The 12,808-nt window shown below is 45.9% G+C and overlaps 1 protein-coding gene across 1 annotated transcript; it reads right to left on the bottom strand.

Moving 5' to 3' along the window:
• Positions 1 to 363: 363 nt before the first annotated feature.
• On the bottom strand, positions 364 to 12,459 carry CFAP107 (cilia and flagella associated protein 107). The gene is made up of 4 exons (XM_004426095.3): positions 12,346 to 12,459; positions 5,680 to 5,793; positions 1,791 to 1,968; positions 364 to 567 (listed from the first exon to the last, which is right to left on the bottom strand). The coding sequence occupies exons 1-4, from the start codon at positions 12,457 to 12,459 to the stop codon at positions 386 to 388; spliced, it is 588 nt and encodes a 195-aa protein (XP_004426152.2). The 3' UTR covers positions 364 to 385.
• Positions 12,460 to 12,808: the final 349 nt, after the last annotated feature.

Genomic DNA, 12,808 nt, shown 5'->3' on the forward strand with positions numbered 1-12,808 from the left:
ATCAGACACTCCTGTAGGGTATGTACCAAGTTGTGAGAACTTGAAGGAGTCGTGTTACCTCTCTGCCTCAGTTTCCCCTCGTGTAAACAAGGGAGTGGAACTTAAGGGTCCTTCCAGTTTCTTCTGACATTCTGGGTCTGTCTTCTGTACGTACATGACACTCCATTGTGTCAAAGAGCTTTAATTGTGGGATGGAAAAGAAAGGAACCTGTGGGTTTGGAGGAGGGGCGGGAACCGTGAAACGCAGACCTTGATTCTAAGGGTGTCTCCAACGGGCCGGATTTAAAACCCCGGGTGTATCTGCAGCCGCCTGCTGTCTAGCAGGTCCAATGGTGCGGTGGGTCTCCAGTTGGTCCCGCCTGCATTTCCAGCGGGATGGCAGTTCTCAGACATGTGGCACAGGGTGCAGGCGGGGGGGAGGGACAGGGATGGCGTGTTCCCGCCGAGACAAAGCACACCAGGGTGGTCTGGGGTAGGACGAGGTGTAAATGCTCTCCCTCGGGCCAGCCTCGGGTGCGAGCCATCTCTGCTTCAGCTGCTCATAGAGTCCGTAGTTCGTAGCGGGAGCTGCAGGAGAAACCGGGGTCTGGGTGAACAGGACTTAGAGGAGGAGGCCTGCCTGCTGGGCCAGGAGAAGGGGGCCCTGGGGGTTTCTCAGGCTGCTGTATCAGGGACCAGGTTGGCAGCGGCCCCGAGGGAAGCGAGCCTCACGGTGGGGCCTCCCTGCGTACTCAGGAGGGACCAGCTCTGCCAGAGAGGCCTCGGACAAGTCAGCCCCATGGCCTGGTTGACTGGGCAACTGTCCCACTCCAGTAGGGAAGGGAGCAGTGTGGGCTGGTGAGAGCCATCTCGAGGAGAAGCCCTTGTGGAAGTAACGCATTGTGACAAGCAGCTCACTCTCTGACCTATGTCCCTTTGCATCGAAGGGTAGGACGGCAAAGGATGGGGTAGCTTGAAATGCAAATCAGGTCAAGGCACTCTCCGAGTAAATCCGTCCAAGTCTTGTTACTGCAGGAAGGACAAAATCTAGGCTCCTTATTGTGGCCTGTGAGCCCCTGCGTGGTCTTCCTCTCCTCCTGCCTTGGAGCCTTTTCACTTGCTCTTCTCTCCCTGGAATGCTCTTCCCCCCAGTCACTGCATGGCTCCCTGCTTCTCAACTCAACTATCTGCTCAAGAAAGACCGTCCCTCATCGTTCCACCCAAAGGAGAGTCACAAACACCCGCCTGGCTTTCTGCACATTACCTCTTTTCTTCATAGCACATATCCTGGTCCAAACTTCTCTTATTTACTAGAGCTTAAGTTATCTTATGCTTTAGTGGTGTCTTTTCTGTCTCCCCACCGGAATGTCAATTCCCCAAGGGCAGGCATTCCTCCCTGTTTGTCACTGCTGTGTCCCCAGGAGCTATAGCAGGGCATGGCACCTAGGAAATCATCAGTCCCTGTTTATGGACGAATGACTGATTCGAGTGTGCAAGGGTGTTGCTCCCTGCCACCTGTGCTCCCGGTAAACATGCAGCCACAGTGTGCAGGTGCGGGCTTCGTCACACAGCCGACGTCGCCTCGCGTCAGGGGAAGAGGGCAGGCGACGTCGCCTCGCGTCAGGGGAAGAGGGCAGGCGGCGGCCCTGGGAGTAAATAGGACTCTCTCCCCATCATCTCATTCCAGTGCCCTCCCAGAGCCAGGGTCACCCATGTGGGTCCTTCCACTTGAGTCGAGCACGCCTCAGCCCTGTGCAGCTGTGGATCCCTTGCAGCCCAATGCAGGGGGAAGTCCCAAATTATAAAAATACCAAGAAGGGGGAAGTCGGCTTTCTCTGGGAGCCACAGCATCTTATGTCCATTCCAGGTGCGGCGTTGGGGCAGGGCTGGGTTATAATCGTGTCGGTTGTAATGGTCGTCATATGTGCTGATCAGATGGTGGTGTGAGGGCTCCTGGTGGTGGGTGATCAGGTGTTTGTACGGGAGCCCCTGGAAGGACAGACACAGCGGGCATGTTACCAATCAGAGCAAGGCATCCACCTGGCCGTGGGTGGAGGCAGAGGCTGTGGTGCTGATGGAGAGGGGGCCTCCATGGGCGGGTGGCTAGTGTGGCTGCCTGAGCCCTCGAGGCCAGCACACAGGAGACACACTTGTCTGTCCCACCCTGAAGCAGCTCACCTTCCAACAAACGTCCCAGCTTAGCTGCCGTCAGTCCCCCGCCTGAGTGGCCCCCAGCCTCTGCCAAGCCAATTCCTCCCTAGAATAAGCTATGGGGACACATTAAAATGAAAGTCAGGACACCCAGTGAAAAGGAACAGTCAGAGCCATCTTGTTGCATGCCCTTGAGATCTGAAATTACACCCTTTGATTTGCCTCGAGTCTCATCCATCCAAGCGCCTATTTCCATGGCAAGTGAAAGATGCTGTATACCAAGCCTGACGTATGCGCCTTGTATTTCAATCAGTTACTATGGGAAGAGTCAGAGAACGCTCCATAAATTGTCTTCTCCTGCAAAGGATTTACGGCTCCCTCAGCTGGAAACCCAGGGACTGATTTCTTTGGTGGGGAGTTATTTACAGGGAGAAGAAAGCCATGTTCTCCTTACTCAGGGACATTTATCCAAATCAGCGCTCTTCCTCAGAAAATCCTCTTGGCCCTGGAAGGGAATCCTGGGGGCCTGGGCTGATTTACAGGGGAGGATAATGTGGATTTCCATGCCCGTCCTCTTGTCTGGAGCAGACAGGGAGGTCTGTGTCTGCCATGGTCTGGAAATGCTGGCTGCACCCAATATTTCAAGTGGTGGTTCCATAAATAAGTCAGATCACAATGCCAGAGGGAGACGGGGGGATGGGCACAGCCGTTAAGCAGGGGTTCCCAAGATCCACATCACGAGGTGCCGGAGTGTATTTCCAATACCAGGGAAAGCCAGTTGGAGGGGTTCCCATCAACCAAGGAAAGTGCTGAGGAGGCATCATGGTAGAGAAACGAGAGGGGCCAAGAGGGATTTTCTTGCTATTTCTCTTGGTTTGGGGTGCGGCCCTGCTGTCTTGATTATGTAGCAGGAATTTTTGTTTTGATCAGGTGTGGTTAGGTAACAGACATAGAGAAAACTGCCTTTGAAAGAAGAGTTTATGACTTACAGTTCCCAAGAGGAGGGGGCAGGCCACACCACACAGGGCCATATGGGAAAGCACCAGGGTCGGGCAGGAGGCAGAAGGAGTGAGGAAAGAGCATGACCCAGGGCCTTCACCCTGGTTCCCAGGGGAAAGAAGGGGTGAGGCCAGGTAGACAAGTTTGCGAAGTTCAGGATTGCATAGTTTGAATATTTCAGCAGGCTCCAGGCTGGAGGGTGCCTCTGGTGGTCGTACCTGGCCCTGGAGGGATTTAGGGCAGGGGAATGTTGGCTTGGTATGAAAGCCTTAGATAAAGGAGGGGTTGGGGATATGGGCTCTAGACTGGTTGGTTTGCATCTGTAAGGCGTGACGGCAGGCAAGTTGTTTACTGTCTGGGAATTCGCTGGCCCTGGGAGGGCTAATCTCTCAGGACATTATCTCAGGATATCTAATTATCTTAGGATAATCTCTCCAGGATTAGCAAGGCCCCTAGGATATCAAAGAATCATAAGACACAGAAAATAAAAAAAGTGATTAATACACCTGCTGAGGGAAAAAGCACAGGAAGGGGGTCCTCCCTGGGGGACGATGACCCCATCTATCCGTGGTCAACTTGAAGAGCAGATATAGCACTTGCTTGAGAAGGGAAAAGAGTGAAGAGAGGACGGGGATGGAAGGGGAAGCTGTCCTGGGGGACGAGGTGCAGAATGAGGCACATGGAAGACTCAGAGTTGAAGCAGCCGTGGGCAGCTGGTGCTGTGTCCAGGGTCCCCGGCCCACAACAGGCTATTTAAAGAGAGTCCTTAGGAATGAATATCCCATTGCTTGGTTCTATTTTATGTGTGTTGGTGGTGGGGGGTCTTATTTATTTATTTTTTTTTTGTGAGGAAGATCAGCCCTGAGCTAACATCTGCCAATCCTCCTCTTTTTGCTGAGGAAGACAGGCCCTGGGCTAACATCCATGCCCATCCTCCTCCACTTTATATGGGATGCTGCCACACCATGGCTCGACAAGCGGTGTGTAGGTGCGTGCCCGGGATCCGAACCGGTGAACTCCGGGCCACCGCAGTAGAGCGCACGCACTTAACCGCTTGCGCCACCGGGCTGGCCCCCCCGGGGGGGGGTCTTATTTTAACCAGACTATATGTATGTGTAGTTATCCCTTCATCAGGGTTTGCAATGGGTCCAAAAGACTTTAAGAAGGGGCACCTAGTGTATATTGAGAACTAGGCTAAGTGCCTTACGTACATTGATGGTTGGGGGCCAGGATCCCCAGATCATAGGTTCTAATTTTGACTTCCTTATATTAAAGTGCATTTGTGTCTTCAGTGCACACTAACGGTAAAGGTTGGCAGTCCCAGAGCATCAGCGTAGTCCGAGGATGCCAGCACGGTCCAGGGATGCCAGCAGAGAACTGAAAATCTGGCACTATTTATCCTCACATGGATCCCCAGATGCAGAAGACAAAGAGTCAACCCCGGCAGATGATGAAAAAGGATGATAAGGATCCGAGGAGACTCCTTGCTTGATCTGCAGAGCAGCCCCCTGCACAGTCCCTTACCAACAAGCTACACAGCTTCAAACCAGACACTCACCACCCCTGGGCACCTTTTATCTAAAAATGAGGGTGCTGAGCCAAACAATCTCTTGGGTTCCTTCAAGCTCTGAAATGCTCTCATTCCAACAGATGTCCACCTTTCATCCTGTGCCTCCCTGTCCCCACCCTGAGTTTAGGCAGATGTAGGGTTAGGTGAGGTGGGAGAGGGGGGACAGAAATCACCCCCATGAGCAGCAGGCTGGCAAAAGTAGCAACTTGGGGGACCCCCAGAGCATGGTGGGGACAGCACAGCTGTGCACCCAGTGGGTGAGCACCTACACGCTTGCTCCCCCAGGGCGAGCCTGGTGGACACCACAGACAGGGGCTGATGTAGGATGAGGCTCTCCCTCCTGTTCCTGGAAGGGCCAGCATCTCTGAGCCTCTGGCACAGTCTCACCTAAGCTAATAAATGTCTCAAATGCCTGGTCTTGGGTTTGGGGGGTGTGTCCTGAGGTTGCAATCCCCTCCCCTGCTCCTGGGGCCTGGAACACAATGAGATGCACAGATAGGCACCCCACAAGCGAGAGAGTGCTGAACAGCGCTTGACTTTTCATACAAAAGATCAGGAAGCCAGGGCATAGATGACACAAAACGCTGTCATCATCCAAGCATCACCGCTACCAGCTTTTGGAGTGTCTTTTGTGATTCCTGACTCTGTTCACCTTAATTCAATACTTCCCTTGTTTGTTAGTTTGTTTCCCGCACCCTTTGCCTGCATCCCGGTGGAAGAGTGTGGAGGAATGGGGGAAATGATCGGGAACATGCTGGGCTACAGGGTGAGGGGAACGCTACCAGCCCAAGATTAGATGGATCGTCTGCTCTTCGGTAATGAGGGTGAAGAACATCGGCAGCCCCTTGTCCGGGGAGTGTGTTAATGAGAGCACCCCTGTGCTCCTGAGAGGGAACTGGGCCTGGAGGAAGCTGGCTGGTGCTGTCTCCTGAGCGCCGGGAGGGGCCCAGGCCCGAGTGTGGTGCCCCGACCCCTCTTACCTCAACTCTCCTCTTGCCGTACCACCTGGAGATCTGGTCCGGTCTGTGGCCTGGGAAGGGGACGTACTCTTTTCTGTAAATGCACTGGGGTGTTTTCTCAGTGGCTTTGGTGAACTGGAAAAGAGCAGGTATTCAGGAGAACGTCTATAACGCCCTTTCTCAAACTTCTGCTGTATCCTCTCACCTCCTCCCCCACACCTGGCCATAGGAAGTGGGGCAGAAAACTCCAGGGCATCCTGCACAACACAGGCTTAAGTTTGCCCCCTCCCTTCCAGAGTGTGCTCGGGGACTAGCCACCCCGCCATCCGCAACCCCTTGGGAAAGCCGTTACAGTGTCACCTGACCGCTTGTCTCGGGCTGCACCTGTTCCCTTCCTTGTCTTCTCTCTCCCACCCATCCCTCCTGCTTGCCTCCTCCCTTTCTCTTTCTTCTTTGTTCCTCACTCTTCCCAACCCCACTCTCTTTTATCCCCGTTATATTATGTTTTCTGATTGATTTTTTAAAAATTTATTGTGGTAACATATATATAACAAAATTTACCACTTTAACCAGTTTTTAGTGTAGAGTTCAGTGGTGTTAAGTATGTTCACGTTGTTGTGCAACCGCCACCACCATTCATCTCCAGAACTTTCTCGTCATTTCAAACTGAAAGTCTGTCCCCGTTAAACACCTCCCCATTCTCCCTCCCTCAGCCCCTGGCAACCACCATTCTACTTCTGTCTCTGTGAATTTGACTACTCTAAGGACCTCTTATAAGTGGAAGCATGCAGTATCTGTGTTTTTGTGACTAGCTTATTTCATGGAGCATAGTGTTTTCAAGGTTCATCTACACTGTAGCATATGTCAGAATTTTCTTCCTTTTAAAGGCTGAATAATATTCCATTGTATGGATACAGCACATTTTGCTTATCCATTCGTCCATTGTTGGATGACTTCTACCTTTTGGCTACTGTAGATAATGCTGCTATGAACATGGATGTACAAATATTCTCTTCAAGATCCTGCTTTCAATTCTTTTGAGTATATACCCAAACGTGGAATTGCTGGGTCATATGGCAATTCTACGGTTAATTTTTCAAGGAACTGCCATACTTCTGTACAGTGGCCGTACCATTTTACATTCTCACTAATGATACACAAAGATTCCAATTTCTCCACATCCTCGCCAACTCTTGTTGTTCTCTGTTTTTTTAATAATAGCCATCCTAATGGGTGTGAAGTGCTATCTCATTTTGGTTTTGATTTGCTTTTCCCTAATGATGTTGAGCATCTTTTCACGTGCTTATTGGCCACTTGTATATCTTTTTTGGAGAAATGTCTGTTCAAGTTCTTTTCCCATTTTTAATCGAGTTGTGTGTTTTTCCATTGTTGAGTTACAGGAGTTCTTTATATATTCTGGATATTAATTCTTTATCCCATATAAGATTTGCAAGTATTTTCTCTCATTCCATGAATTGCCTTTTTACTCTGTTGATAGTGTTCTTTGATGCATAAAATTTTTAATTTTGATTAAGTCCAATTTATCTATTTTTCCTTTTGTTTTTGGTGTCATTTCCAAGAAATTGAAACTGAACACAAACTCAGGTTCGTTTATCCAGTGCACAGCAAAGCCAATCACCAAAATGTCAAGATTGTAGCAAGGAAAGAGGTTTATTATCAAAAGGCAGCCAGACGAGGAAATGGGAGTAAAACTCAAATCCACATGCCTGAAGGGAAAATGTTAGGAGTTTTTATCTGGGGTTTTAGGGGAGGGGAACATGTGGCCTTGCAGACTGGTGCCTTCCCATGTGGTTTATCTTGGATCTTTGGCATCATCTTCAGCCTGTGTCTGGTCTTGTGAAACTGGTTTCTTTTTTCCTTGACCATCTGGACTTCAATTTTCTGGAAAAACAACTCACTCATTATGTACTAAGGAGGAACAGAAAGATCTGGTCAGTTTTAAGCAACAATTGATTACCAGTAGCTGAGCATGTGCATACACAGCTGCAGTTAGCAAAGCTTATCTCAATTTTTTTCTTTCTTCTTCTGATTTTTTCTCTAACCCAGCGAAAATTTTAACTCATTCATTCTTAACTTCATTCTTTGCGTGTGGATATACAGTTTTCCCAACACCATTTGTTGAAAGACAGTCCTTTCTCCATTGAATGGTCCTGGCATCCTTGTTGAAATCATTTGACCAGATATACGAGGGTTTATTTCTGGGCTCTTTATTCTATTCCATTGGTTTTATGTCTGCCTTTATGCCAGTATCCCATTGTTTTGATTACTGTAGCTTTCCAATAAGTTTTGAAATCAGAGAATGTGAGTCCTCCAACTTTGTTCTTCTTTTCAAGATTGTTTTGGCTATTCAGAATCTCTTGAGATTCTTAATGTATTTTAGGGTAGATTTTTTAAATTTCTGCAAAATAGTCATAGTGATTGCACTGAATCTGTAGATAGTTTTGGGTAGTATTGATGTCTTAATGATATTAAGTCTTCCAATCCACGAACACAGAATATCTTTCCATTTTTTGGTGTCTTCTTTTATTTCTTTCAACAATGTTTTGTAGTTTTCAATATGAGTCTTTTGCTCCTTTGTAAAGTTTATTCCTAAGTATTTTATTGTTTTTTATGCTATCGTAAATAGAATTATTTTCTTAATTTCCTTTTTAGATTGTTCATTATTAGCGTATAGAAATGCAACTGATTTTTGCAAGTTGATTTTGTATCCTGCTACTTTGCTGAATTTGTTTATTAGTTTTAACAGTTGTGTCTGTGAGTGTGTGTGTGTGTGTGTGTAGTCTTTAGGGTCTGGTACATATAAGATCATGTCATCTACAAACAGAGACAATTTTACTTTTTCCTTTTCAATTTCTATGCCTTTTATTTCTTTTTATTGCCTAATTGCTCCGGCTAGAACTTTCAATACTATGTTGAATAGAAGTGGCAAAAGCAGGCATCGTTGTCTCATTCCTGATCTTAGAGGAAAAGCTATTGGTCTTTTACCATTGAGTGTGATGTTAGCCGTGGGCTTTTCAGAAATGGCCTTTATGATGTTAAGGTAGTTAAGTGCTAAGGAGAATTCACCAGTGAAGCCTTCTAATCGTGGTCTTCTATTTTGGGGAGGTTTTGATTACTGATTCAATTTCTTTACTAATTATTAGTTCTATTCAGATTATCTACTTCTTCATGACACTTTCTTCAGTATATACTGTTCTTCCTTGGCTCTTGTAACATTTTTTTGACTTAAAAGTCGATTTTTTTATGATATTAGTATAGACACCCTGCTCTCTTTTGGTTACTGTTTGCATGGGATATCTTTTTCTATCCTTTCACTTTCAATCTGTGCATATCCTGAGATCTAAAGACAGTCTCATAGAGGGCATATAGTTGGATCCTGTTCTTTTTTCCCCATTCTGCCTATCTATGTCTTTTGATTGAAAGTTTAGTCTATTTACATTGAAATTAATTACTGTTAGGGAAGGACTTATTTTTGCCATTTTATTTGTTTTCTGTATGTCTTACAGGGTTTTTTTATCCCTCATTTCCTCCATTACTGCCTTTCTTCATGTTTAGTTGATTTTTTGTAGTGACACATTTTTATTTCCTTCTCATTTCCTTTTGTGTATATTCTAGAGATATTTTCTTTGTAGTTATCACAGGGATTACATATAACACCCTGAATTTATAACAATCTATTTTAATTGATACCAACTTGACTTAACTCATATATGAAAACTCTACTCCTTTACAGCTCTGAGCTCTCCCGCTTTATATTATTGATGTCACAAATTACATCTTGACATATTGTGTACCCATTAACATGGATTTATAATTATTTTTATGCATTTGTTTTTTAAATCTGGTAGAAAATAGTGGAGTTATAAATCAAAATTACAAAGGTAGTGGTTTTTATATTTGTCCATGTATTTATATTTTCATATGGCTTTATATTTTCATATGGCTTCGAGTTACTGTCTAGTGTTGCTCCATTTCAACTCCAAGGACTCCCCTTAGCATTTCTTGTAGGGCAGGTCTAGTGGTAGTGAACTTCCTCAACTTTTGTTTATCTGGGGATGTTTTAATGTCTCCTTCATTTTTAAAACACAGTTTTGCTGGCTATAGTATTCTCAGTTGATAGTTTTTTTTGTTTTGAGCACTTTAAACATATCATTGTACTGCCTTCTGGCCTACAAAGTTTCTGCTGAGAAATCTACTGATAATCTTATAAGGGCTCCTTTGTATGTGATGAGTCATTTTTCTCTTGCTGCTTTCAAGATTCTCTCTTTGTCTTTGACTTTCAACAGTTTGATTATAATGTGTCTCTATGTGGGTCTCTTTGAATTTATCCTACTCGGAATTCATTAAGCTTCTCAAATTTGTACATCCATGTCTTTTCTTTAAATTTGGGAAGTTTTCGATTATTATTTCTTCAAATAATCTCTCCGCCCCTTTGTCTCTCTCTTTTCTCCCATAATGTGTATACTGGTCTGCTTGATGGTGTCCCATTAGTCCTTAGACTCTGTTCACTTTTCTCCTTTTTTCTTTTTGCTACTCAGGCTCGATAATTTCAAATGATCTGTCTTTGAGTTCTCTGATTCTTTTTTCTACCTGTTCAAGTCCACTGTCGAATGCCTCTAGTGAAATTTTTTCAGTTTAGTTATTGTATTTTTCAGTTCCATAATTTGTTTGGTTCCTTTTTATAATTTCTATTTTTTAATTGATATTCTCATTTTTTTTCATATTTCATTTTCCTGATTTCCTTTAGTTCTTTGTCCATATTTTCTTTTAGCTCTTTAAGCATATTAAGACAGTTGTTTTAAAGTTTTTGTCTAGTACTTCTGATGCCTATATTTCTTAGGGATAGTTCTTGCCACTGTATTTTCTTCCTCTGAATGGGCTGTGTTTTCCTGTTTCTTTGTATGGTTTATGATTTTTTGTTGTTGAAAATTGGGCATTTGAAAAAACAACCACCTCTCCTAGTCTTTGCAGACGGGCTCCATTGGAGGGAAGATCTCCACTAACTAGCAAGGCATGTTTTGAGCCATGGAATTAGCCTGGTGTGAAGGCTTAAGTTCTTCTCAGGACTTTTCTGAGAGTGCATCTTGCCTTGGCTTGTGTGTGTGTGTGTGTGTGTGTGTGTGTGTGTGTGTGCGCGCGCGCTTTTTTATTTCCCCTGCATACATAGCTGCTTTAAAATGCCTTAATTTCCCAAAGAGTCTCTCCTTTGCTTCCTCTTAGGGCCTTAGATATACTGTTATATTCCTCTACCTGTGATCTCTTGCCCTAGACATTTGCAGGCCTGTAGTCCCCTGGCAGCTTTCACTAGCTGTGATCACCACTGCTCTCCACAGCTTTTCCTAGCCTGAAATATGAACTATGCCATTTTTCCCTGTATGAGCTCTGAGTTAGGCAAAATAGAGACCAATCCCTCAGGCAGACCCCAGACAAGTTAGAATGTTGCTCCACTCCCTCTAGGTTCAAGGAAGGGAACTGAGAGCTGGGCCAGTGCTTCCCCCACACTGCATCATGCTGTGCTAGGGAGGGAATGGGAAAGGGCAAGTAAAAATAATATGGAATTTCCTACCACTTTGAATGTGGCTTTTTCTAAATTGGTTGCTGCAGACCATTGACTGTTTTCCAGAGCTCCTGTATAGTTATTTTAGCTGGTTGTTTTTTAAGTGTTTCTGGGACAACGAGAACCTGGAGCTTCTGAGTCTGCCATCTTTCTGACATCACTCCAACTTTGCTTTCTTTATGCAACCTCCTCTGGGTGTAGAACCAGCCCATAATATTCCTGAGTACGGCCTCACCCACAGGAGCCTGAAGGGATTGCTCAGCTAGTCTTTCTTATCCTCGGAACTTCCCTGACACACAGCTGCTCCCCAAACAAGGCCAAGTGCAGTTAGGGCTAACACAAGGCATATCTGGCCAGAGGAGTGGTAAATTCTAATGTCCTCCATGAAAATCACCTTTCCCAGTTCTCAGAAGTCACCACCACCTTTCCCTACACGTACATCAAAGCTGCCGATTCTATCTCACCCTCTTTTCCCTGCCCATTTCCCAAGAAGGCATGAGCATGTCTAGGTGTCTCTGCAGAAATTTAAGTGGCTCAGTCCTGATCACCACAAATGAAGATATTCAATTACAAGTAGGCCAATTCAGGCAAATATTTTGCGATGGCCTTCAAAGTACATGAGAACACCAAGAGCCCATTGGTTCTGTTTTGAAAGTAAAAACTTGAAATGCACAGACAGGGCGAGGTTGTGGAACAGGTGCCAGAGAGCAGCACTTCATCCATGGACATCAGTGCAGGGAGTATCAAGCCTGCCTCAGCAGGTGCCACATTCTGGGGAAGGCCAGGCCAGGGAGAGCAGACATTCTTCAAATCAAGGTGTAGAGGGATTACAGACAGGGAACACCAAATGCCTAGAAACACCCCACTGAAAACAGTACTGCAAGGCACGACTATATTGACACTTCTGCTATTGTGTTTTCAGGATATAGTGGAGACCTTGATGCTTGCTTGAATGCAACGCCCCTATGTAGAGCACAGAGACCCTAATGCCACGTTCCGAAAATAGAATCATCTATGGCTCTTGATTTAGAAATAGTAATGACCCGCTCATACCTCTCCCTGCCAGTCCGCCCTCTGAGCCCCTCTGCCCATCTTCTCTCTTCCCTTACCTTCCTCCTCTCTTCCACCCAGTTTCCAATGAGCACTCTGGTTGAATACTTGGTCTCGATCTTCCAGCTTGGAGTAGCGAATGACTGTGGACTTACTGCAGTCAAAAACTGCATGGTAAGGATTTGCCCTGAGTGTGTTTGACTTGACACAGTCTAAGATTTCAGGGCTGAGGAGATGTTATGAAGCTATTAAGTTTGGGATGCCTTTTTTTTGCTTCCCAGCCACCCTTCTGAGTGAGTAGTAAGATGACACCCTGCCAACCTCACAGAGTAAAAAGGTCCTGAGAGTCCACTTTCAGCATCCAGGGAGAGGTGACGTGATCTTGGATTCCCTACTGTTGACTGTCTCCATGGTGATGGCCTCTGAGTATACATATTCTCCTTATGGGAGCAGCTGATTCTTCAGGAGCAAAATTGACCCCACAAAAGCCAATCAAACCAACAACCACCACCACAGAAGCAG

Source organism: Ceratotherium simum, chromosome 22, assembly GCF_057802395.1.
Source record: "Ceratotherium simum simum isolate JZ-2026a chromosome 22, ASM5780239v1, whole genome shotgun sequence".
Classification (NCBI taxonomy): domain Eukaryota; kingdom Metazoa; phylum Chordata; class Mammalia; order Perissodactyla; family Rhinocerotidae; genus Ceratotherium; species Ceratotherium simum.

Coding starts and splice junctions, on each gene's coding strand:
- CFAP107 (XM_004426095.3), bottom strand. CDS start 12,459: ATGCAGTTTTTGACTGCAGTAAGTCCACAGTCATTCGCTACTCCAAGC. Junction 5,794..12,345: donor GGGTGGAAGAGAGGAGGAAG/GTAAGGGAAGAG, acceptor GCTCTTTTCCAG/TTCACCAAAGCCACTGAGAA. Junction 568..1,790: donor AGCCGACTTCCCCCTTCTTG/GTATTTTTATAA, acceptor TTTCTCCTGCAG/CTCCCGCTACGAACTACGGA.